At 51.8% G+C, this 25,628-nt stretch overlaps 2 protein-coding genes across 2 annotated transcripts in view; one reads left to right on the top strand and one right to left on the bottom strand.

The window, feature by feature from the left end:
- Positions 1-25,628, bottom strand: part of CTBP2 (C-terminal binding protein 2) — a 107,783-nt gene that overhangs the window by 30,239 nt on the left and 51,916 nt on the right. Inside the window, exon 4 of the mRNA XM_006879872.1 lies at positions 5,609-5,750. Coding sequence (XP_006879934.1) covers positions 5,609-5,666 — 58 coding nt within the window. The 5' untranslated portion in view covers positions 5,667-5,750. The remainder of the gene's footprint in view (positions 1-5,608; positions 5,751-25,628) is intronic.
- The window catches only part of LOC102847911, a 74,439-nt gene continuing 63,867 nt past the window's right edge, over positions 15,057-25,628 (top strand). Inside the window, exons 1-2 of the mRNA XM_006880135.1 lie at positions 15,057-15,183; positions 16,706-16,813. Of these exons, the coding sequence (XP_006880197.1) occupies positions 15,057-15,183; positions 16,706-16,813 (235 nt within the window). The remainder of the gene's footprint in view (positions 15,184-16,705; positions 16,814-25,628) is intronic.

Genomic DNA, 25,628 nt, shown 5'->3' with positions numbered 1-25,628 from the left:
AGTAATCCTAAGTGACACTGGTGGCTCTAGGACATTCTCCATACTGCACAGGCCTCGCGTCAGCAGGCTGGTGGCACTTGTAAGCAGGATGGCTCTACTGTCCGTGGGTCTAATCTACTGAAGGAGAGAGCTTATCGAGGTGCTAGGGGCCCCTGGCTCTTATGGGGCTTCTTATTCTGCTTGAAAGCAGAATATTATTTCCCTCAGAGATGCCGTGACCCAGAGAAAACTCACAGGGAAGGAGCATCCCAGGGGGACGAAGCAGGTATGTGCGTGAAAATGCAGCATAGCTGCCCGCGGCCAGGAGTCACCAGCTTGTCAAACAGTATGACCCTCGGGGAAGGGGCAGAGGGAGGGGAGAACCAGGCATGGAGGCCAGGAGACACTGACGGGCCCTCAAAACCACACCCCGTCCCCTTGACCTCCAATGTGGAGACCAAGCAGTCAGAACACACTGCACTTGGAAATGCAATGAGAGCAGCTTGCCAACTTCAGAAAAGAGTTCCTCAGCATTTTACAAACAAACAATAAAAACCCTCTGCCGTGGATCCGATTCCAATCCAGAGCATCTACGTGAGCGTGCAGAACTGCCCCAGTGTTTCCCAGGCTGGGAATCTTTGGGGAAGAGACTGCTTCATCCTCTCCCCGAGAGGCGGGAAGATGCAAACTCCTCACCCTCTGGCCCAGCAGCCCAAGACAAAACGTACCACACGCCACAAAGGCACCTGAGTGAGCAACAATAAACAGGCAAAAACTCTGAGCAGCAGCAGCATTTAACTGGATTCTTACATGCAGAACAAGAGGCTGGCCAAGTGGGGGCATTTACAGTAATCCCATCACAAGGTTCCGGGGGAGGGGTCAGGATGATGGGTGTCCAGGGCAGGGAACACAGCTCCAAATTTTATCTTAAAACCAGATGAAGTGGAATCGGAATTTTATCCCCAGGAAACACTTTTCTTTGCTTTTAAAGATTACGCTTGGCCATTTTACTCACCATTAGTCTGTTAGTACCTTGTTTTGCGATCCCTCTTTGGTGCAGTTGAATGCTCAGCTGCTAGCAGAAGGGTTGGAGGTTCGAAGCCACCCAGAGGCATCTCAGGAATCAGGCCTAGAGATCTGCTTCTCAAACGTCACAACTGCAAAAGCCGGTGGGACCCATTCTACTCCTCAGTCATGGGGTCACCAGCGGCTGGAAAAGCCTCCAGGGCGACTAACGGCAACATTGTTTTACAACGTTCAGTTACAACGTGGCATTTTAAGTCCTGTCTAGTTGACTATTGTATATTTACATAGCTAATGTAATTATAGCTAATCACATAATTACTGGAAATGTACATAATTGCCTAATCCCAACATGTAATTATAATGTATAGCAACATCATAAATCCACTTTTTTAAAAAATACACATTTTGGGCTGCTTAGAGATATGGGCTGGGTAGGTTTGGGACCACCTATAGACAGACAGCTTCAATAATTTCTTTACAAAGTGCTCAAAAGGCTTAGGAAACAATTAGTGACTTTATAACGCATTTTCTTCCCCTTAAACGACAGGCAAAACCAGCTTCTTCAAACAAATGCAAACAACTTCCTGACTCTCTGAGCCACACTTTTTTTTTTTTTTTAGTAAAAGGTTGGTCAGCTTCCCTCCGGCCACCAAGGTGAACTCTCTGGGCTGTAAGTAAAGGTGCCATCCCTCCCTGGGCCAGGAGGGGGCACTCAGCTGGCTCCACTGCTTCAGGTTTATCTGGTCAACCTGTATGCCCTCTCTGCCTGTTCTGAACGATGGGATGTTCTCATTCAGAAAAACAGAACAGTTTACACCAAAGAAGGAAGCACAGGAAATACTGCCTTCCTTTTAAAGCTGCAGCATATTCCCTGTTTTCCTCCTCCTCCTCTGGAACAAAGTCAATGCAGTAAGAGGTTCCTAGAATTTACAGCTATTGTTCAGGGCCCCCAGAGGTCCCAAGTCCCTCTCTTGTATCCGCTTCCATCCACCCAGCCTGCCTGTGTCATCACCTTCCTACACTGGACAGTCGAGCTGGTCATTTATTTATAAGGAGCCTGCCGTCCTCGTTTTTTGGCTGAGGAAGAGGAAATACCCTTGAGTTATAGTATAAAGGCCTCTCATCAGAACTGAGCTGACATAATTTCTGCCACACGTCTAAGACATTCAAACAAAATGAAGTAAAATGAAATATTTACCTTCTCTAAATGGCATCTTCAATGGCCACAGGGAAGGCTGGTGGTTAGTGATTTATTCCACCATAACCCACAGCAAGACGTTCTAACAAGAAATCATCACCCCCCATCATGAGCTCCAGAAAATGCTTTCCGGGGTTACTCTGGCAAAAGCTTACTTACTGCAGTCCTCCTCTGTCTGCAGCCAATAAATACTGTGGTGCCTTCTGCAAAAGTGACACATGGGTAAACCAGAGTCCTAACATCACGGTGAGCACAGCCTGTGTCCAGCCAGCACCAGTCTGTGCTAGACTCTGAGCCATCATCATGAGTACACAGCTCCTCCTCAGGACCGCAGGCAGGGACCAAATCATTAATACCCAATTGGAAGGTGTGTTTAAAAAAGAAATGAAAAGCTGAGTTTTAAGACGGCTTTACGAAGACTGATTTTAACCACTTTTGATGGCATCTCAAAGATTCCAGCTATGCCAAAATCATGGTGAGAACTTGAACGTGTGAAGCCCCCCAACAAGTCTGAGGCGTTCAAGAGAATCTATCTCTTCTCTTCCCCTGGCTTTGACTGCAAGGATGTGGGCCACAAAGGGCCAGCCACCCAGGGGTCTGCTGGAGAAGAAAGCACTAAATTAAGTGGGACCCTGGAAAGCAGACAGGAATTAGGGAGTCCCTCTGTCAGGATGATTAGGCCAGACTTGACCAAGAACTCATGTGGGCTTGGGGGAAGAGAGTGGGGACTGAGGCCAAACTTGGAGTTCCAGTCAAGGGTATAGTGGAATGGTACAGCAAAGCAGGGGTGACGGACTTGAACCCTGCGTGTTTCCAGAGGCCCACACCAGGAGATGCAGCACGCCCACATCTAGCTGTGTGCTAGACAGAGCAGCTGTATGGGGTTTTGGTTTTTTTAAAATTATTTATTACTATTTTTTGTGTGTACTGTCAAATCGGATCTGACTGGTACAGGAGATTGCCCCTCCTTCTCCAGCAGAACATCTGGTGCATTCAAACTGCTCACCTACGGGATTACAGTTCAGCATCTTGCCACTAGGTCACCAGAGCTCGCTCAGCTGTGTGCTTTTAAAGTGAACATGACAGAACACCAGGAGTCCTGAGGTGGGGGCAAGGAGGCTAGCTTACAGGTAAGAATTCAGACAGGCATGTAAATCTGAGACTTTCAGGTGGAGACCATTAATGGGTGGATTACAACCGGGGGGACAGGTCACAACTGTCTTGTGCCCCTGCAGCAACCTTATAAAACGAGGCACCAGTTGTGCCGACTACACGAGGTGCCAGGGATGAAGTGGGCTCCCACACCCCAGAATCTAACCTGACAGTCCACACGAGCACACCCCGCATCACCTGGAGTTACTGAATGGGACCCGAATCAACCACACCCAGGAGGACGAACCCCTTTAATCGTGGCTTGTCCATCCTGATCGTGGCCACTGGGAAATGAAAATGATGAGCAAGCAGCCATTTGTGATACAGAACTCCCCACGTGAAGGAAGTAGCTTCACAATCCTACACCCCACGGGAAGAAATGAATGACAGGTCAAGCAAGCCTGAGTTTCAAAATACTGTCAATGATTTTGCCCCAGCTGAGCAAGTCGCCTTCCACACACTCTGAGATGGGCTTGTAAGGCTGTGGAAACACGGAGGGGAATCAAGAGCTGCTTTCAGCCCCACTCAGGAAAGGGAGGAGCGGAAGCAGCCCTGGAGGTGTCGCAGACGCTGACCTTGCCAGCGGCACCAGCAGGTCCTCACACAGGAACCCTTGGCTAACTGGGCTTTGCTTTACTGCACTTGGCAATACTGTTTGTGGGAGATATCGAAGGTGTGTGGGCATTCTGCGCCGATCAAGTCCACTGGCACCTTTTCTCCAACACAACGTGCTTTCTTTGTGAGCTTGGCTCCCACTGCATTCATCTTTACAGTATTGGTAACTTTTTCACAATGCTACTCCACACCTAATGGACGATGGTATGGAGTAAGCACGATTTGATTTTATTTTCCCATACTCCAGGGGAAAAAAAGAGCTCGCGTGACTTCCTTCATTGCAACATTTATATTCCAGTGGTGGCCTGGAACCGAACCTGTAGCTATCTCCAAGGTGGGCCTGCTCCCTAGGTGAAGCCTCTCTTCACTAGAAGTCAGGAGGATTATGGGATGAATCCAGAATGTAGGGCATCCTACCCCCACTAAGGAGGTCTAGCCATGTGGCCAGGGAGACCACAGGCACGAGGTGGCTACATGCAGTGCGAAGTCCTTGCCTAGTTCCCTCATCCACAGGGCCATGCCTGCAAGGCTCACATGTGTGACCCTGGTCTATCACATACATGAAACTAATTCTGCGAGACTAGATTCCACAGGGGTGACTACGGCGCTGCAGCAGCAGGAAGCCTGGTGGAGGCCGTTGGGAGTCAAAACCAACCTGATGGGCATCGCTTTGTTTGGATGTAGTTTGGGGAAAAATCCATCGGTACAAATGGTCTAGCTATACCTAGATGTCTCCTCTCTAGAAAAAAGCAGCAAATGTTACCAGTTGGGAAATGGCATTTGAAGGGAACATAACTGTACTCTTCTTTTAACTTGGGTGTAGGTTAAATCTTTTTTAAATGTTTATGTAAAGAAACCCTCAAGTCCCATCAGAACTGTTCCAGAGAGGAGAGCCCAGGGGGGCATGGGGAAGCCCAGATCCTGTAGCACCCGAGCCAGAAGCACCACTGGAAGCCACACACACACACGGAGGCCATGCCTCTGTCACCCCATTATCTGTGGCTGGAGCCACAGGAATCAGCAAACAATCCCACACCGGCAGCTGTAGGGAAGGAGTGTGGGGTGCAGACACCTGGACTGGGCTGTGTCTGCATGCACAGGGGGGTGGCAGGCGGCCGACTGGCTGACCTATGACCCACGCAGCCAAGTTCACCAGCAACCACCTCGGACAGGCTCAGACCTGCAGCCAGACTAGGAGCCTTTGGCCACGTCACACCCTCGTCCTGGTTCCTGACGGCTCGCTAATGAGGAGAGGACAGTGCTTCATCAACAGCTCACAGTTTCGTCCCCAGGTCCCCAACAGATTTTAATTACGTTTCTCTTTCCGGTAGTGAATAAAACGCTTGCCAAGATACCAGGGACACACAACATCACGGGCCAGAGCTCCTCAGAAGACCTGGGTATGGCACGACCGGGCCCGACGGCATTACTGTGGCGGGATAACTGGAAGCAGTCTGGCAGGGGGTCCTGAGTATGATCTCCATATGCAGGGTCCATCCTCGCCCCCACCCGGGACCCCAGCAATGGGGATGTGCTGTGAGAGGAGGTGGGGGCGGCGGGCCTGGGAGGCCAGCGGGCGGGGTGTGCAGCTCAGCTCCGGCGACCGGGGGTCATCAACCACCATCACGCGGCTCTTACCTTCACAAATCCTGTCCAATCGCTGCCGCTTGACTTTGTGCTTATCCACCAGGGCCATTCTTTAGCGAACTTTGCAACTCTCTGATTCAAAAGACCTTAGGGGACCTCGCAGGAGTCTGCGTGCATTACGTCACTATCAACCCTGAAACGAGGAGAAAAGAATCCTTACTGGCTGACCCTGGGGACAGGACAACACAAGACAAGCTGCCTGGAGAGGGGTGGCCGCTCGCCTCCCTCTAATACTGGTGGCAGCAGGCTGCTCCAAGCCCCTTGGGGCCACCTCCTGTCGCCCCCCCCCCCCAGGACAGGAGACACGAGAACACATGAGCCCAAGCACAGAATCAGCTGTCATCAGTGTTTGTGACCAGCATAACGGTAACAAATTGAACTCCACGGCCAGAGACATTTCTCTGAGGGATTCTCACGGAGACTGGCCACCCACTCATGTCTCACCAGGCTCCGCAAAGCTCCCCTGCCCACATGAGGAGTCAAAACCACTGCTCAGCACGATACGCATCCCAACCCCTCCTTATAAGCCCCTCAGGCGCATCCCCATGGCAGGAGAAGGAAGCCGAACCTCAACCCCTCCCTTGCATCCAGGGAGCTGGAGATGGTGCTGGGGATGGCTGAGGCCCAGGAGACCAGGCAGCGGCTGGCATGCCCAGGATGCTGCAGGCAGACACAGAGCAGAGAGCAGGCAGCAAGGCCCCCGCCCATTTGCACCTGGCATATAGAGTTCTCAGAGGAAGACCTAGCAGGCTGCTCGAGGAAAGGGGAGCTGCCGCAAAGAGGAAGTTGGCTTGGGGGTTCTGCTAGGTGCCTGCCATCGTCTCAGGAGCAGCACCCCAGCGTGGGGCACGTCAACGGCCTGTTCTGCAGGCCCAGCTACTGACCCACTGCTTTGGGAAGGGCATTCTTCAATTTAAATTTAGCGTCAAGAATTCACACTAGGATTTACGAGGTGGACATTACAGCCTAGTGTGTCCTGCGGGTTGTTGGTTGGTTTTTTTTTTTAAAGATTCAACTAATAACCGTTTACTCACATCTATTTCCAAAACAAAACAAATTAGAAGAACTTGTGTCCCATTATCAAGCAAATGATAAGCCCGAGACACAAGTGAGGCTCAGCGCTAAGGATGCCCACCAGTGGGTGCCCGCCTGGCCATCCCACCTCACCCCTTAAGGGTGTGCTAGAGATAGACAGAAGTGAGGTTCGAGCCGAAGGATACCCACCAATGGGTGCCCCGTTGGTCCACTTCACGTTAGCCCTTAAGGGCGTGAGGAATATTCCCAAGGCCAACACTTATGCAAACACAGAGTCACCTGTCAAGGCTCAACTCGCAGGTGTGCAGTCAGTGCTACTGGACAGCAGGCAGATTCGAGATGGTCACAGCTAACTTCCCAGCTGAAGACGCATCCCACAGATTTACAGCAATAACAACATGATTTTTAAAAAGTATTAGTTCCCAGTTCTAGAAATACAATATCCAAGAGATACCAAACTCTTCCCAACACTGGAGTTCAGAAAACCCTGGCATCATTAGCCCATCTGTTCAATGAGGAGCTGCCACATTTAAAATCTTAAATTTCCTAAGGGAGCTCTGGTGGCCTAGCAGGAAGAAGCTGCACTGCAATCCCAAAGGCACACAGTTCAAATCTACCAAATGCTCCGAGGAACAAGGATGGGTAATCTCTTCCTGTGTGATTTAGTGTCTCTGAAAACCTGCTCGAAGGTCAGCTGTGGGTCAGTTCCAACTTGATGACACAACAGCAGCAGAACCGTTTCTCAGGTCTGTTGCAATATAACAGCACACGTGTGTGGCTTTAAGGAATTGCATTTTCTCATGATTCTAGAGGCTAAAGAGCCCACCCAGAGGGTCATGCATGTTCCACCCTGGGTCTCTCTCCCAGTCTCTGGCCACCATCAGCAGTCCTTGGCGTCTCTCCTCTTCCATGGAGTCCACTCTTTTGAGAACCTGCTGCAATGGCCTGACTCCTGTTAAGATTTACAGACCCAGTAACTCACTGGAGGACGGAAGAGTCACTATGAGTTCAACTCTGTCTCGTCCGAAGTCACTGACATACCAAAACCTCAGGCTCCCCTCCAGTCCTTGGAGAAAGACATCAAGTGTGACAAGATACATGCTGGCAGGGAAGAGGAAAGCGTCAACAAGATGGACTGAGGTGCAGCGGCTACAACCAACACAGAATGACTGCGGCCAGGCTGGGGCCAGCCAGGAGTGTGACTTGTAAACGGCGCCATGGCTGGTTGGGCCAACTTGCTGGCAGTCTAACATCATCACGGACCTAAAGGCTGGTGGTTTAAATCCACACAGCGGCACCATGGAAGGGAGACTCAGGGACGGCCTTCGATGACCACCAGAACTCCAGGAAGTTCTACTCTGACGCACGTCGAACAGAATCGACTGCAGTGATTCCAGGAGGTACAGGGATTAAGGGCTCGACCCATGTTTGAAGAAGACACAATTCAATCCGTAACAAGTCTGATTTTACTTTTGCTTGACTATTATCTTCAAAGGCAAACATTCAAGTAAACAGTTGGTACTTGAGGTGAAGCTGATATGAGACTTGGGGTGGGGGGGAGAGTCTTTGGGACCTCTGACACCGTGTGTGAACCCATCGTCAGCTAGGCCAGCAAACCTGCATTTTCTCAGCATCTGAGCGCCTACTCCCAGCCCTTGGTCTATCTCTACTTGACTGTGGATTAGAGAGACAGTTCCACGACGAATTTGAATCCTCATGTCCAAAGAGGGAGAGAACTGATGAGTCCCTGTTTGTGGAAGTGCTAGGCAAGGAGAAACATCAGTATTTCCTGAGGCAAATCGGGTCTCAAAGCTCTTCCCTCCAACCCCCAAGGGAGGTGTAATCATTCTTTTGCTTGCCTTTGAATTTTAATTTGTATAATTAGACGGCTTCCTGAAAAATTGATAAGTAGAATTTCGATCATGCAATCAAAGGCAAGACCAGCCATCAGCTTGCACAAATTGTCTGTGTTCCATTATTAAAAGAAAACGAAAAAGGAGCCGCGGGACTGACATTCTGGAGGCTCCTCGATGGTTGCTTCTTCTGGAGGGGCCTTCCTGCTGCCTCCCCTCCCCATGCTGCAGACATCACCCCCATATCGCAAGCCAGACCACTGGGCGCAAATCCAGACTCCCGAGGCCACAGAGCCAGCCTGGGCACTGAGTGGGGGTCTGCACAGCCTCAACCCTCCCCACGTCCCCACCACCTCTTTGGGAAACAAGGAAGGGGAAATGTGGCACTTTCCTCTTCCGCCTCCTAAGGAGTGTTAGTTCAAGGAATCTACGCTCTCGTCTGGGTAACCGAGACAGTTCTTTCACTGTGCAGTGTATTTAGCTGGGTCTATATGGGTAATTCCAGCACCGAACCACCTACATACCTCCCTGATGACCACCCAGCCCTTGGGCACCACCAGCACGGGGAGAAGGGGGCAGGGACTTCTCTCTTGAGCTTCCTGTCACCCCAGGCTCCACGCATTAAAACCTTCCCTGCCCTGAATTCACTGCCACTGCAACCTACAGGGTTTCACTTGACGGTGCACCTGAGGTTCATGAGCCTGGCTGCTAAACTAAAGGTTGATGGTTCAAGTCTATCCATAGACAGAAAGGCTTAGTAATGTACTTCTCACAACAATCCTTTATTAACACAAGACACAATAATAAAACTACAACCCTGCGCTGCCTCAGCGGCCATACACAGAAGGCTGGTTTCTCTCCACCACTGAGACCATCCAAACCTTAAGCCCTTTACTCAGAACAATACACCTTTGAACAAACACTACACATTTGAACAAAGAAGGGACGAAGGAAGTGTGCTCCACTTGTGTCCCTATTGCAGAAACTAGTGTTACTTTAAGGCAGAGAAAGGGGGGAAGTTCTAGAACTTACACCGTGACCTTGACTCTTATACAGTGACTTGGAGGCAGTCTGTCCAGGACCAGGGATAGTACTACTTACTCCCCCAAGCAGCTGGGAGGAGTGGATAGCTGTGCATGGAAACAGCTGGTGTGCAGCCACCACCGCCCAAGGTCTGCTCACTCCTCTGGCTTTGTCCACACGTGGCCCAGACAATGGCCCTTCAGTGACCATCACCTGCTCTGGCTGAGGCCAAGCTGCAGCAAAACGTCAACAGGTAGGAAGGTCAGCCAGGTGTCCTCATAAGGAAGCTAAGGGTCATGACACATCTTTGCCTTCAGACCCCACTCACTGTCCTTCCTCCAATTCTGAGTCTTCCCAATGAGTCTACCCAAAGAGGGTTGACAGAGCAAAGGCCCATCTTCAACAGTGTCTCTTCCACAGGGAAATTCTCCTAAAACTAGTTAAACATCAGAACAGCCTTAAATTCTTGTAAGACCTAAACACTGTTAGTAAGGGGGGGGGGGGAAGAGCCAGAGTTCTATAAAATGCTAATGCATTAGTACTGTTGGTGGTAAGCTACCACAGTTATTGTCCTGAGAAAACTGTTGGGATTCCTCAGAGTACATTCCATGGTCAAAGCTAAAAGGACCCAGGGTCAAGGCAGGGGCACTGCACAAAGTCCTGCCCCTCGCCCAGCCCCACAGGCAGGACAACACTTTGTAGCGTATCTCCTTCCTCACACAGTAAAACCACATCCACATGCCACTAGGCTCAGTTAGGACATGATAATGACACACCTGTGCTGGGCACAGGCAAGGATGCACCAGGGGCACCATTCAGGTATCCACAGGTCATCTGTATTATAACAATATGGTGAACTACACACCTAAGGGGTGTCTCCCCCAGAAAACCCTGATACTGCATCTCATCCCCGATAGAGACAAAGGCATTTCAACATCCTCCAAAGAACCTGTTTCAGAATCTTCAGGAGCCAAACAGGAACAACAGACTTCTGCAGAACAAAGACAGCTGAGCAGAATGTCCTACACAGGAGTCCTGAGGTTTGTTCTAGAAACCTAAGACTCACCCAAGAACCAGCTGTCACAGAAACATCTGCCAACCAGCGGGCAACCATGGCAGTCATGCTAGAACTGAGAACAAAATATTAAAACCGCACTGTCAGGAAGGAGAGGGGGCCTTGGAAAGAAATGGTTGAAGCCAGTTTTCTCAATAGTCAAAGCCTGGCTCCTTGAATATTTGCTCAATAGGTTTTTTTCAAATATAATTAATTCTCTTTCCCACTTGGTTATCCAGAAGTATGTAAGAAAGTTTACAAGGAGACACCTCCTTCACCCATGTGAGACTATTGCAGTTAACTTGTAAAGGACCCTTCCCAAGGTACATAAAGAACTCTCCTGCTGGTCTCTGGACCAGGGGCTAGCCACCACCCAGCAAGATCTGGGAGTCCAGATGCTCATCTTTCTCCCAGAAGCACCCAGGAGCCCAACCCTCCACCTTGTAATCCAGCCTGACATCCCTCTGGAGCGCAAGCAACAGCAGGCTTCTAGACCGTGTGCCTGAGGGAGAAAGCGGAACCTTGGCTCGCACACGGCAACCACCTTTTCTCCAACACCTGCGGCAGGTTTTTCCTAATTCAAAACCTTTTAGGTTCAAAAGGTTTTCAAAAGGTTTCCTAATTCAGAACCTTTTAGGATCAAAAGGTTTGGTGGGCTCGAGCGTACCAGGGACAGTGAGGCTGGCACAGGGCCACTGGGAGGGGCATCAATTGGAAATGCTCGCTGCAGAAGAGCAAAGGCTGCAGCCCTCCATATGAACTCCATCGCCACACCAAGACCACAAAAATCCTCACCACTGGGGCCAACAGGCAAGATCACGACGGACAACTGTCCAATGACTGCATCTTACTTAGATCTGCAATCAACACCCTTGGCACTACCAGCAGTTAAGACATCAAAGGCTATATTGCATTGAGAAAAAGTCTGCTGGCAGGGACTTCTCCAAAGTACTGGGGAGCAATGTTAATCTGAAGACTAAGGTCTTTTCGATTCAGGCCTTTTCGATCGCTTGCTATGCGTCTGTGAGCTGGACAATGAATATGGGTGATAGAGCTGAAGCCTTCGGGTTGTGGTGTTGGCTGAACATCTCATGGACAGCCAAAGAACAGTTATGCCTTCGAGAACGTGCAGCCAGAGAGCTCCTTAGAGCCAAGGATAGTGTAGCTTCATCTCACATACTATGAAATGTTGCTAGAAGGAGCTTTTCCTTGGAGAGGACCATCAGACTTGGAAAGGTGGAGGGTCAGCAAAAGAGAGGAAGACCTTCAACGAGATGGGAGGACACAGTGGCCCAAGTGTGTGAGAGATGATGAGGGCATCACAGCACAGGACAGAGTCAAGGTCTGTTGTCTACAGGGTCACTATGGGTCATACCCGCCTCGATGGAACTAACAGTAACAGCAAATATATACTCACCAATTAAAACAGGAGACGGAAATGTGGCTCTCTAATATGATCCTTCTCACTTAACGCCACCCAAAACACCTCTGGCACTCTAAACCAGACCCCTCTCCTACCAAAAGGCCACAGGACAACAACCTTAATAGAGAAAAACAAAGACTCTGTGGTCGCTGTAGAGTTAGTAGTGTAGTAATGTGAGAGGAAATGGCAAGTCTGGAAGCATGGCAAGACAGCGCTCTCAGAGGTGGTCTGTCTTAAGTGGTAAAACACAACACCTGGGAATGAACCAGGTGGGCAGATGGAAAACCCATATTTGTACTGAGGCTCTGACCTTGGCTAACAGAGCTAAGTAAACCCTCTGGCTTTGGTTTAAGGTTGCTAGCCCATGAAAACACATTTCCTGGTGTTAAATGTGAGACTGGAGAAGTATCTGTATTCTCACTTGCAAAGAGCTCTAATCAAGAACAGAGGACCTGGCCAGAAGCAGGACCTGCCTTGTCAAACTGGTTGTTTTACTAGTTGTCATAATGAGATGAGGTGTTGGTTTCTCTGTGCTGAAGAAAATGCATGAAGAATGTTCACACATTTTTAAGCGCTTGTCTTACAAAGGTGTAAAATGCGGATTAGTTTTAGTAATATTCTCCAAAAACAAAGGCAAAACCCCCACAAAACAAGAATCAAGGTGAGCAAACAAACAGTCTTTCACACTGAGGTGTAAAACATGTTGCCTTAAAAAAACCTCCAAACCACCAACAATGCCTCCCCGTTCGTAGTTCCCACGGGGACAGTGCAAACACAGATCATGCTCTCTCCCCATTTTCCAGTCTTGTGATCTTGGTTTGCAGCTCAGCAGTGGGGTAAAAATATCAGAGAAGGTGATTCTTTGTGAACAGAGGAACTCTGAAGATGGGACAGCACAGCTTTCCTCAAACATCAAGTATTGGACATCATCCCCGAAGAATTGCCCTGGAGCACAAGTGAACCCCACCGCTATGCCAGGAAGTTCTGCCCAAATGCCGGCTGAGGGGTCCTCCCTTGGCCAGTAGGGTGGCCCCTCCTCTAAGATGCAAAAACACTGTGCCACTCAAGTGCCCACGGCAAACGGCGGTTCTCTGGCGGTCCCGAGAAAGGCACCTGAGTGCCTTTATGGAGCTGAAGCAGAGGAGCGCCTGCAACCTCTAAGACCCCAGAGGCAGCCACATTGGCAGCTCCTGAGGGCCCGGCACATTCAGGAACCCTGGCAAGGCCAGCTGTGCCAAGCTTCCCAAGGCAGCTGTCCAGGGTGAGGACTGACTTTCCTGGAAAGACAGGGAAGAAACTACTTTGGGTAACTTTGGACTGTTGAGCTTCGCTTTACCCAGCGAGGATGGCATCTGCATTCTGTACTCCACGCACACAGCTGTCAACGGTGACTCACAATGACTAGCAGGAGGACAAGGCCTCAGGGTGTGCCCAAGGCTTAACCTCTAGGCAAGTAGTGGGGCCCTGCTCACCTCCCACAGAGCAGCTGTTGGTTCTGGAAGGCTGACCACTGGCTGGCAGCCAAGCAACTTTAACCACAGTGTCACCAGGATTCCTCATGACACAATGTCACAACCTCCCAAATCCAAGTGGGAGGAGCGTGAATGTCAAAATGTTGCCAGGCGGGGATGTTGAAGACTTAGGTCTCTGGAATCTGCTACAGAGGGGCCACAAATCACAGAGAGTCCAGTTCCTGCAGAGGGCATAGGACTTGTTTGTCCTCCTGAAATTCCAACCTGTTTGTTTCCAGACTCAGCCTGGAAACACATGAGCGTGGTGTCCACAGCAGCAGGCGGCCTTCTCTGTCCACCCAACGCCACGGAGCAGCTCCAGCCGAAAGCCACCATGACACCCTTCAGCCGGCAGAGGGCGCTGCATGGCCTCGCCTGGGGCCGTCCAGCTCAATCCTTCCAGCCCCACCTCGGGTCCCCAGGATTCTGGACAGATGCCTGGAATCCCTCCAGAAGGAATGGCCTGGGAGGGTTTCCGGATGCCATGCTGTGCTTTCCTTCAACTGCAGGAGGCCAGAGCCAGGAGCACCTCCTCCATGGACAGCCACAAAGACATACAGACCCAGGGACCTTAGCTAGTGGCTAAGGTTCCCATCAGTCCAGCTGAAGTTCAAAGGTACCATCTGAAGGGCACATTTCCATGCTGCCCTAAACTTTCTTCTTTAAGACAGATCAGACGGAGCTCTGGTGGCCTAGTGGCAAGAAGCTGTACTGCAATCCTAGAGGTACAGGGTTCGAATCTATCAGATGTTCTGCTGGAGAAGGAAGGGCAATCTCCTCCTGTACCACCAGTCAGATCTGATTTGATGGTACAAACACAAAAATAATAAAATAAAATTTAAGAAAGAAAAAAGACAGATCAACAACCTCTCAAACCCAGCTCTGGTTTAAGAAGGAGGGAGGGACTGGTCCAGCTGTGGACCCCTGGGTGGTGGCTGGGCAGAGGGGCCCCCCCCAGACCTCCGTGGGACAGCACCTCACTTCCCATCCTTTCAAAGCTTAAGTGGTGATAACAATAGGATACTGCTGATGATGGATGACCTTACAAAGAGTCCTCCAGGAACTCACCTTGGGTAAGAGAGAGATCCCACAGGGCCCGGATTCACTGGGAAGCTGGCTGGCTGAGCCTCTGAATGCCTTTTCCACCTGTGACATCACAAGCCCAACCCTGCCCCCACTGAGCTCCAAAACACAGTCCTGGACCCACCTCTGCCTCTCCCACGGATGCATAGTGGGTTCCATGTTGGGCTGCTAATGGAGAGGTCTACAGTTCAAACCCACCAGTGGCTCTTCCTCCCTGGAACACCAACGGAGGACCATCATGATTCAGGACTGACTTGATAACACCTGGTGGCTGAGGAGAGGTGAACAGGCTGCCCAGGAAGAACAGGGAACACTGTCTGATGACAGCATACCATCAGTACCAACATCTGTCAATTTTCAGAAAAGCACCTGTAGGGATGACCTGAGAAACAGACTGTAGGAAAAGCATCCTCTACCTGTTCACCTGCCCAGAGGGGTGTCAGCTTCCAGAAGGGCCATGGAGACCTCTGCTCAGGACCCTCCATCCAGCACGGGGCTCTTAACCCAGCCTGCCACTGACAAGTCCACAGGGGAACCACCACTACCCAGCCTGCCACTGCCCAGTCCCACAGTTCCACCCCAAGGTGGGGCAAAGAACGCCCGATATTGCCTGATCTTGATTTCAAAGCTGGGCCCACAGGTGAGCCGACTCAATGTAGGAGAAATGAATTTTCTTGTTTTCCCCTTGTGTACCATTGAGTCGGATCCGACTGGCACAGGAGGAGTTTGCCCCTCCTTCTCCCGTGGAGCATGTGGTGGATCTGAACTGCACACCTTTAGGACTGCAACACAGGTTCCTGCCGCTAGGCCCTAGAGCTCTCTCTGTAATGAATTTTCTAATGACTGATCATCCTGTGTCTGCATCTTTACAAACAGCCCAAATGCAGTCTTGTTTCTCTAAGAAAAGCCCTGTTATGCTGTGACTGGGGGGACGCGTCACACCAGGCTTTGTGCGATACATCCCCACGTCCCAACTCCAGATCCCCGCAGACTTCACGCTTTCAACTCAAGTCCAGGGAAAGTCCATCGTCTCACACGCAACGACTCTGCTCCATGATGTAACGCAGCCGACAGCTATTTATTTTGCTGAACACAAATTCCGATGTGGGGAGGGGGAGGGGTAACAGAAACCCAGAGAGGCGTGCGGGCCTGAAGCTGAGGGGCCCCGGGGTCTGCGGGGGGAGGTGGAAGACCATGTGTGCCGCACACAACTCATCTGTCCCAACGAAGTCAGAGAGGGAGCCTGGACACTCCTCCCGTTTTCTTGTTCTGGAATATTCCTACAGTTAATCTTGGATGATCTTGCCCATTTTACAATGGGCTCCAGCCCTGGAGCAAGCACGGCGGGCCAACAGGGCTGTTTTTACGCTTACTGAGCCCAGAATTTTCTAAAGTATCTCCACGGTACAGAGCCTACTGGAGTGGAGAGAAAGGAGGCAGTAATGTCCTTCCTGAGAATCTTCTAGAAGTGTGAGACTTCATGACCTTCCAAGGCAAGAGGACACCTGGATGGGAACAAGCCACCACCAGCTAAGGAGCATTCTTTTGTGTGAAATCACTGAAATTCTTGACAAGGTAAGAGTCATTTAAAAGCTGACTCTGAGTTGATGTATGGAACCCGTGACAGGGAAATGACCAAGGTGTTGGGACAACCTGGATGCCGTGTGGACCTCCTGCCTCCCCCAGCTCAAGTTCTGGTGGTGCCAGTCCTAGCCACCCGTGTAAGGGAGGAAGGACTGAGCTCACGGTGACACAAGTCACGGTGACACAAGTCACGATGACTGACCACCTCCTGACCAGTCTCAAGGTTTGGACGATGATACATGGGAAAGCACCACAGCACCTGGACAGGCATGAAGATGCCGCTTTGCAGGTGTAATCTGTGCCAACAGGGTGCAGCGTTGACCTGAGTTGGCATCAAAAGGAATGAGGACTTGGACCCTTTAACACCGTCCCCCCCAGCTTCATGTCATTTACCCAGGAAGTTGGGCATCAGACAACAGAACCTTCTAAAGTTTGCTTAAAAAAGAAAAGATGACCGCTTCTAACTTAGGAACCTGTTCTCACTGTCATTCAGCCGGGTGCCCTGCTGTGTGGTGCCTGCAGGAGGCCCTCATAGCAAGGGCTGGGCTGGGCCCCAGGCTACAGCCAGCAGGGCCCTCAGGCCCCCAGCTCGTGGAACCCTCAGCTGCAACCCCAGCCTGGACCACCCAGGTAAGCTGTCCCTGGATGTGGAATTCCTGTAAACACACTTCTGCTTCTTTAAGCCTTTACCTTTTGAGTCAAATTCCTTATAAAGCAATAGAAGATTATTGTAAGCTTTTTCCAACCTAACAAATTTACTAGACACTGATGCAGCACAGTTCAACAGAAGAGATAAAAATACTAACACATTTGTACTGCGTGGCACTGAGCTTATATTACCTACAGGACAGAGAACACTAACAAAAAGCCAGCGCCACGCTGTAAATCCTCAGCTGCCCATGCTGACGTGAGGTCTGTGATACATCCACTTCTGTAAACTCTCGGGGGTCAGCTCTATTCTCCTCGCAACAGCAAGCCCCGCAGGCTGGCAGAACATGAAGTCTGCTGATACTTTCCCTCACCAGAGTTTATAATAAATCCTAGGGACACACACAGCATGCACAGACCTAGCCGAGGCAGCCTGGGGTCCCTGCTCTGACTACATGCACCGTCACACTGGGGACACTTAAAACATCTACTGCAAACTGGTTCACACTGCAACACACCTTCTAGGCTGCCTTCTGCATAGTGAGCTGGTGGCTAAACAGAATTCTCGATTTCTGATCGTCAGAGTCCTTGACCTGCTGCTCCCGGCAGGCCTAAACATGCCAAGGAGACGCTGTGAGTGAACATTCAGGTAGGCAGCAAACTGTCCCCAAGTGCACACACAGTGCATCCTTGAGATGGGCAGAACGGCGGGCGTGGGGCTGCTACCAGAGAGCAGAACTGAGGGGCCCAAGGTGAGGGAAGCGCTGGAATGTAACAGCAGATATACCACACCCCCACAAATGCACGACACACAGTCAGACAACACATATCCATGCACACACACACACACACTACCCTGCAAGTGACATACAAGCACACGCATGTCCCGTGTCTGGCCCCTGATGGTTGTAACACCCTAGTGTTCCTGTGGGCTCTGACTCCACTGCTGCTGTCAGAGAAGAAGCCCAGGAGTCCAAGCTGGGCCCCTCCTGGTCCTGGGCTCCTACCCTCCACTGCCTGCAGCAGCTCCACAACATACTAAATGCTGCAAAACCCTGGGCACACAGCTAGTCCGGGTGACACCAAACAGGTTCAGGTTGCGGCTGTCCCCTCATGCAGAGCCTGTGCCCAAGCAGTTAGCATCCTCAAAGGCAGAGCAGGCCCCAGCCAGGAAAGGTCGCATATGCAAGGACACAGGCTAGGAAAAGAAAGGAAGAAAACTTCCTCTCAAAGCTCACTCATAAAAACATCCAGGCAGAACAGAGCCAGGAGGGAGGGATGCTCTTGGTACAGCTGTTGGCAGCTGGGAGTCACTCTCACGTTTAAAGATCTGGTGGTGCTGTCGTTAAAGAAGCCAGCTACCAACCAAAAGGTCTGTGGTTCAAATCCATCAGCATCAATTTGGGAGAAAGACGAGGTAGTTCCCACAGAGCTCACAGCCTGGGGCGAGTCACTGTGAAGATCACTCTGTGGGTCGAGTCTGCTCCTCCTACAGGGTCTCAAGGAGTTGGATCCGGATGGTGGCAGGGGCTGTGGCCTGAGTATCAGGTTAACACCAGTGGACACCGGCAGACCACACACTGCACAGAGGGCCTTATTTTGGTTACTCACAGGGGGCTATCACCCAGTCCCAAGCACAGGAAGATGCCACAGAAAACATACCCAGCACTGTGGTCCACCTTGGTCCTCACACCTTCTCTGGAGGGGTTGCAGGTGAGCCCCCCCCCAAACTCCCAGATGCTTAGGACAGAGCTCCTCCCCAGTCTCAAGTGCTTTCTGGAATGTACCGTCGCTCCCAGGACCACAAACGAGTCCAGCACCCAAGGGCTTGGACTCTGCAGAGTCACTCACTCCTAGGACCCGAGTCTCCTAGCTGGACTTTGCAGGATAGTTCCACACTCATGCTGCCTCCCACGTCCAGACTCAACACAGCCGTTCTCTTAATCAGAGGGTGCCGATGACAGACACCCCAGAGATGATAGACTTCTCTGCCTGAAACACGTCCACGCCACCAGCGGCCATAGCACACTGGTCCCCACTGCATGATGAACAATGGTCATGACACATTTCCACATGTAATGCCTACAGAGTTCTAGAAAGTTCTCTCTCCCTGCTTCCCTTGGGCTTGTCCATGCCCACTCCAGATCACCATAGGGACAACATCTCCTGCCCACTCAGGAGACACAGGGCAGGTTCTGGACTCTGAGGGACAAGAGAGGATCAGCCCCAATGAAGCTGCAGGTGACCTGATTCTCAGAGAGACCTCGTTGCTGTGTGCCAGCTGAGACGGAACCGACAGCTGACCCTCTGGGGGCTTCTGAGAGGCAGTTCGCTGCAGGGGGGAGACGGGGCATCCTCCTCCGGGGAGCAGCTGGTAGACTCGAGCCACGTACCTCTGGGTTGGCAGCACAGCTCCTACCACTGAGCCACCAGCGAGTGCTGCCTCGGAGACCTCAGGAAGGGTTAAAAAAACTTTCAAAAACAAAACTTACAAAAATGGCTTCAACACAATCTGATGAGGTCAGCGAGTTGAGGGGCCTGGTGATACGTCTAAGACAAAACATCTGGTGGGGTCAGGGGTCGACAGGAAGTGAGTGGGCTCTGGGCTGCTGCGACCGGCCTGGCCAACACTCTTAAGAGACACACATGGCTTAGCTTAGCTTGAGAACAACAAGACCCCCTTTCAATTGTCCTTGGGTCTGCTGCCCCGCCCTCAAAACAAGAGGCCAACTCTGAACAGTGGAGTCCGCTCAGGACCGGCCTGAGCGGGCTTTTCCCCTCTTTGTTCATTCACAGAACAACAACAGAGGCGCAGAAGGTTCCTGAATGAACAGCCTCCTGGGAACGGGCCCTTGCTACTAGCACGGTAAGCCCCCGTGGGGTCAGGGCAAGAACTTTCTAGAATGTTCCAGGCATCCCGGGCCATGAATCTCCAGCTTTACTTGAGAGTTGGAAAACAATTTGGGTCACCGGAATAGCAAATGCTGAAATAAATCCATCACTGTAAAAACCAAAACAAGAGGTCTCACTGGGAAAACAGGAAGTCTTGGTACATTGAACAGCTTAAAATAGAGTCTGCTTCATGTGTCGACAAAGCCCCAGCCCCAAGGCCTCTGGCTCAGTCTTATACAAGGTCCATCTCACCTTCCACCACTCCCTGTGTGCACCACCCGGGCGCCCCCCCCCAGCCACAGGCAGCCCTCCCTGTTCTTCCTCGGGGCACCACCCGGGCGCCCCTCCAGTGATGGGTGGCCTGGTCTTTGTTACAGCGCTGACACAGGTCACAGGGTCTGGGTTCTGGCCACACTTCCTGCCCACGACCCTGAGGAGGGTCCCACAGGAAGCTAGACCCAGCCTGGCCTCGTAGGAACCACTGCTGGTGCTTTTAATGAAGGGGGGGGTAGTTTCTGGTTTTTATCGTAAACATTTAGAAGATGGAGGCTCTGCAATCAGTCCTGGGGCATTCCTGACTGCTCCGGGGTCGTTCAGACGCCCCACTGCTGGGCGGAAACGCCTGTAGGTCTACTTAACCCGTGTGCTGTCCGCTCTTCAAGAAGGAACCAGCCCCTCTCTGACAAGCCCAGCAAGACGAAGCCAGGAAGTCAGTGCTTCCATTCTCTTCAAAGCCATCCACATGAAAAGACACGTGCCCAAAATGTTCCAGAAAGTTCTCTCAGCACATGAAGTGAAGGCGACTTCTGTCCTCTTGGGGCTGCACTTTCACAAGGGGCCTCCCAGGCTCCACTCCTAATGCCGGCTCCTCCCCTGTAACTCTCAGCTCCTTCCCGCGGCTTCTGCCTTGCTCATCTGATTACAGGTAAGCAATAGGCCAGCACGACCACGTGAACACAACATCAAACGCAGAGGGCCAGGACGGCCACATGAACACAGTGTCACACGCAGCGGGTCACATGAACACAGCACCACACGCAGTGGGCCAGCATGACCATGTGAACACAGTGTCACACGCAGCGGGCCAGCATGACCATGTGAACACAGTGTCACACGCAGCGGGCCAGGACGACCACATGAACACAGTCACATGCAGCGGGCCACATGAACACAGCATCACACGCAGCGGGCCAGCATGACCATGGGAACACAGTGTCACACGCAGTGGGCCAGCATGACCACGGGAACACAGTGTCACACGCAGCGGGCCAGGATGACCATGTGAACGCAGCGTCACAAGCAGGCGGATTACACCTCCACTCAGGATGGAGGAACCACACCGAGCCCAGAAGGGAGACCTGAGCCAGTCAAAATCCTCCCAAACCACCAGAACTCACTAACCCCAGAGTCCGTCTCCAAGGCCAGGCCTATGGGACCTTCCTGAGTCCCTGCTGCCCTGGGAAAGACAGCGGTGGGCTCTGCACAATGACAACCACGTGTGCATGGCCCGGCAGACTGAATCATGGAACTTGTCATTATTTAGGGCTAAAACTCACACGAGTGTTTAAAAAAACTCACCCTTAAAACCACTCTGGATGTTTTCGGATTCCGACAAGCATTGTTTGTGGAGAAAATCAGCTATTCGCAGACAAGGAATAACAGCCATTTCACATGGTAGCCTAACTGGTAGGGGTGGCACGGCCAGTTCATAAGAGGACAGTTCGAATCCACCAGTGGCTCTGAGGGTGAAAGATGGGCAGTCTACTCCATGTGATTTACAGCCTCTGAAAACCTGCTGAGTTAGTCATGAGTCAGTTCAGACCCAATGGCGATGATGAGTTTGAGTGGTAAAGTGGTGACAGCATTCAGGTAACCCAAAGGCCAGTGGTTTGAATTCCCAGCTACTCCCGGGTAAAAGGATGAGGCAGCCCCTCGCAGCCCCTAAAGGGCAGCTCTCTTCTGCCTACAGGGCTGCTACCTACCCAGGAGTCGCCTGCACGAAGTCTGGGTGTTACCTGTCTGATGGCACAATGGTTATGAGCACATGGCTTCTAACTGGTCAACTGATGGTTCAAACCCACTTAACGTTGTCAGAGAAAAAACCTCACTGTAATCTCACGGAGATTGCTGCCGAGGAAACAGCAGGGGCAGCTGTACTGTCCTACAGGGTCTGTCTGACCTCAAAGAACTTGATGAGACACAACAATCCCATATAAGTAATGTTATTTAAAAAAAAAAAATCAATTTTAAGAAAAGGAAATGCTATTTTCTAATTCACTAGCAGGCATGTGGACGATATTATCAGGCAATAAATAAAAGGCAAACTCACTGCCACATTCATCTGGTGGTCCTGCTGAGGGGAGAAACTTCCAGAAGAATCCACTAGCCTTCCGACTGGACTTTCTGGGTGCCCAGAGACCAGAGAGAGCATGTGTGTGGGAGTCTCTGTCGACCTAGGAAGCCCTGGTGGTGGACTAACAGCGGGCTGCAAGCTGCCAGGCCAAGAGTGTGAAGCCACCAGCAGATCCATGAAAGGCACCTTTCCCCGAGCAAACACCCACCGCCTCGGTCACCTGACGGCTCTCCCCAGGCTGGAACTGACTCAACGGCAAAGGGTTTGGGTTGGACCCGGAGAAACTGGTGGCACAATGGTTAATGCTCCTATATGTAAACAGAAAGGCCTGATGGTCTTTTCCCAAAAAGTCAATCAGGGAAAACCCCATAGAGCTCAGTTCTTCACACAGGGTCCCCTCAAGTCAAAGTTGACTCAGGGTCCCCTGATTTCCACGACATCTGGTAGGTGTTGGGTGAGCAGAGGTAATGCCAGCAGGCTCCATGGAACTGACCCCATGCGGATTGGTGTGTGTGCCATGAGGTCTGGCTTTGCTGCTCTTTGGAGAGATGATGTGGATGAAACTGTGCAGGGAAGATATGAGCTCACCCACAAAATTTCATAGTTCAACCACTGGGCCTTGGGACCCATTCTACTACCCTGTCCCGGGGTTCACCCTCTGGGGTTAAAGGCAACACGTGGACACTTCCAGCAACATGCAGTGAGCAGGCATGACAGGACAAAGCCGTTCAGCAAAGCCACTCGCGGAAGAGGGAGCAATATGGAGGATGCGAATGTGTGAGTCTCTTAGCTGAAGGCTGGGCGCTATTTTTACACCTTCGGAAGCACTGCCAGGCCCCCACCCCCCACCCCGGGACAAGAAGCTGGAGCTGTGCTGGCTACTCCGCCTTCTCCCTTTCACAAATTCTCACAGCCTACACCATGCCCCCTCGTCCCAAAGGCAAGTGTCACAAGTCATGTGAAATTATCTGCGTTTACACTTTCATTTTCTTTCAACAAAAAGCCACAAGTGGCTTTGAAACAGAAATGCAATTTTTCAAACTGACTACTCCTGACCATTCAAGGAGCCCTAGTTGCACAGTGGTTAAAGGACTAGTTGGCTAATCAAAAAGCCAGAGGTTCGAACCTACCAGCTGCTCTGTAGGAGAAAGCTGTGGAGAGTCTTCACCCTGGAAGCCCTGAGGCCCACACCCAGGGCTGGGAGTCGGCAGCGACCCACAGGTAGTGGTTTGTTCTGAACACGTTCACCCTCTCTCACCCTCTTCCTCTCTCCCAGCTCGCACACTCTGAGCACCTCGGCTCTCGAGGGAAAGTTCTAGAACTCCAGGCTTTGCTTGCAACTATGGACAGGGCAGTCACGCAGAAGAGAGACGGAGCATGTTCTCTGTGGGCAGAACCATGACCTGAAGGGGGAGGAGAGGACACTGAGAGGCAGGTTGGTCAATTCCTCAGCCAAGGGACACAGACTGACCCTGATGCTCATGCCCCGAGTTGTCCCTTCCTCCCCAAGAGCTAGGGAAGAAGTAATGCAATCTGACACTAGCACACTACTTTCCCTGTTCTAGAATCTTCCTATCTTCCCCAGAGGCTCATACATTGCTCACTGTTTCTTTGCAATCAGAGATCAGATCCTGGTCTCTCTCGGGGGTGGGGAGGACCTGTTGCCTGGCCGCCAAATCCCAACTACTACAGCATGCCCGCAGAGGCTGGAAGTCCAGGGCGTCTCAACTCCTCATAGACAACATTCTTCTCAAATGATCCCCAGAAGCCAAGCACATGACTTCCAACCAAAGCCTTGGCATTATTCTGGAATGTTTGCAAGACAGAGCAGATGGTTACCACAAACACCTCAATCTCTGGGGCAGGTGGAAGAGCCTGCTCATGGGCCCCCAGTGCCACCACCCGCAGACACCCCAGTGCCACCGCTCGTGGGCCACCAGTACCTCTGCCCTTTCTGCTGGAACCATGGTACCAGGCACCCTGCTTCAGGGCACATTCTCTCTAGGGGCTGGGGTCCTGGGCAGCCACAGTGCCCCTCACCCCACAGCCTGGGGGGGAGGCAAACAGGCCCCAGAACAGCTTTTGTTAGAAACTAGTATCATCTCCAGTGTGGCCTGAAGGGACAGCATGACCAGGGGTTGGAAGTGGCCTGAGACACAGCAGGAAGCGAATGCAGCCCCAGCACACGTGCGAGCTGTGAAGCAGGGTGTTGGGGTCCTGTGCTGTGAGGGCAGCTGGGGACCTTGGGCACATCCAGCACAGAACCCCCTACCGTGGACTATGAAGAGCGGCAGCTGTGGCTCCAAGGACAGTGGTGACTCACTGTGAAGGGGGTGTTGTCCCAAGAGCCTTAGAAGACAGACCCCCACCCTCCTTGAGGAGGACACAACGGGGCCCAGAGCAGAAAATAACTCACCCAGGAGACACAGCTGGTGGCGGGCGGGCACGGAGCCAGGCAGATTCCCACCCACCCCCAACCTCCTCCACACCCACTCGTGTGCTCAGACTCTCCGAAGGCCAGATGGAAGGGGCAGGACCTGAGGGCTGTGTGGGCCACAGGTGCAGGGTGTGTGTGCGGGCAGCACTAAGGGAATCTGCCTCGGGCCCAGGGGGTGGGTGACGCCAAGCGTCTACACCTATCACCCACCATGTCTACACACAACTAACTACAGGTCCAGCTAAATCCACTGGCTTCACCCACGTCTACACACATTATCTGCACCCACTGCCTTCCTCTATACTTATCTACACCAATTACCTACCTACACGGTCGACCTCTGTAACCACCTACACGGATCACCTACCTACACCCATGCACAGTCTACACCAATCACCTACCTACACTGTCGACCGCTGTAACCAACTACACGGATCACCTACCTACACCCATGCACAGTCTACACCAATCACCTACCTACACTGTCGACCGCTGTAACCAACTACACGAATCACCTACCTACACCCAACCACAGTCTACACCAATCACCTACCTACATTAACACTCATCTACACACTTTTCATCCCAAGTCTACACAGAGTGTACACACACACACACACACACGCACACACACTCTCTCTCTCTCTCTCCCCCCACACTGACACTCACCATCTGGAAATGGAGGGGGGGGAGGGCACAGGAACGCGAAGGCAGCTCAGCTAACGTTGGTGCCGAGCTTGTCTGCTGGTGTGAGGTCACCGCTTCCACATTGGCACAGTCGCTATCTGCCTGGATGGACCGGAAGCACTTCTGAGGACAAGAGCTTACTAAGGCGGTGGTGGCGTTGTGTGTGTGGGGGGAATGAGACTGGGCATTGTGGGATGCTGTCGAGGCTGAATCGTGGGTACTGAGAGTGCAGGTTTCTCTGCTTCTGTGTACGTGACCACGAAGGAGGCTGGTGCCTTCTGCCTGGAGAGCTGCTGTGTGCACACAGCCCCGTCCCACACTGCAGCCTGAGGTCATCTACACACCCACATCCATGGTGTTTACGTGTGTCAGGGCCAAGCTCCCCCACAAGGTCTGCAATGGCCGGCTCTGCAGAACTGGAGCCTCTG

This window comes from Elephantulus edwardii, unplaced genomic scaffold, assembly GCF_000299155.1.
Source record: "Elephantulus edwardii isolate Elephantulus edwardi_28Jun2011 unplaced genomic scaffold, EleEdw1.0 scaffold00006, whole genome shotgun sequence".
Classification (NCBI taxonomy): domain Eukaryota; kingdom Metazoa; phylum Chordata; class Mammalia; order Macroscelidea; family Macroscelididae; genus Elephantulus; species Elephantulus edwardii.
The sequence above is the reverse complement of the archived record's forward strand: the minus strand, read 5'-3'. Positions and strand labels throughout refer to the sequence as shown.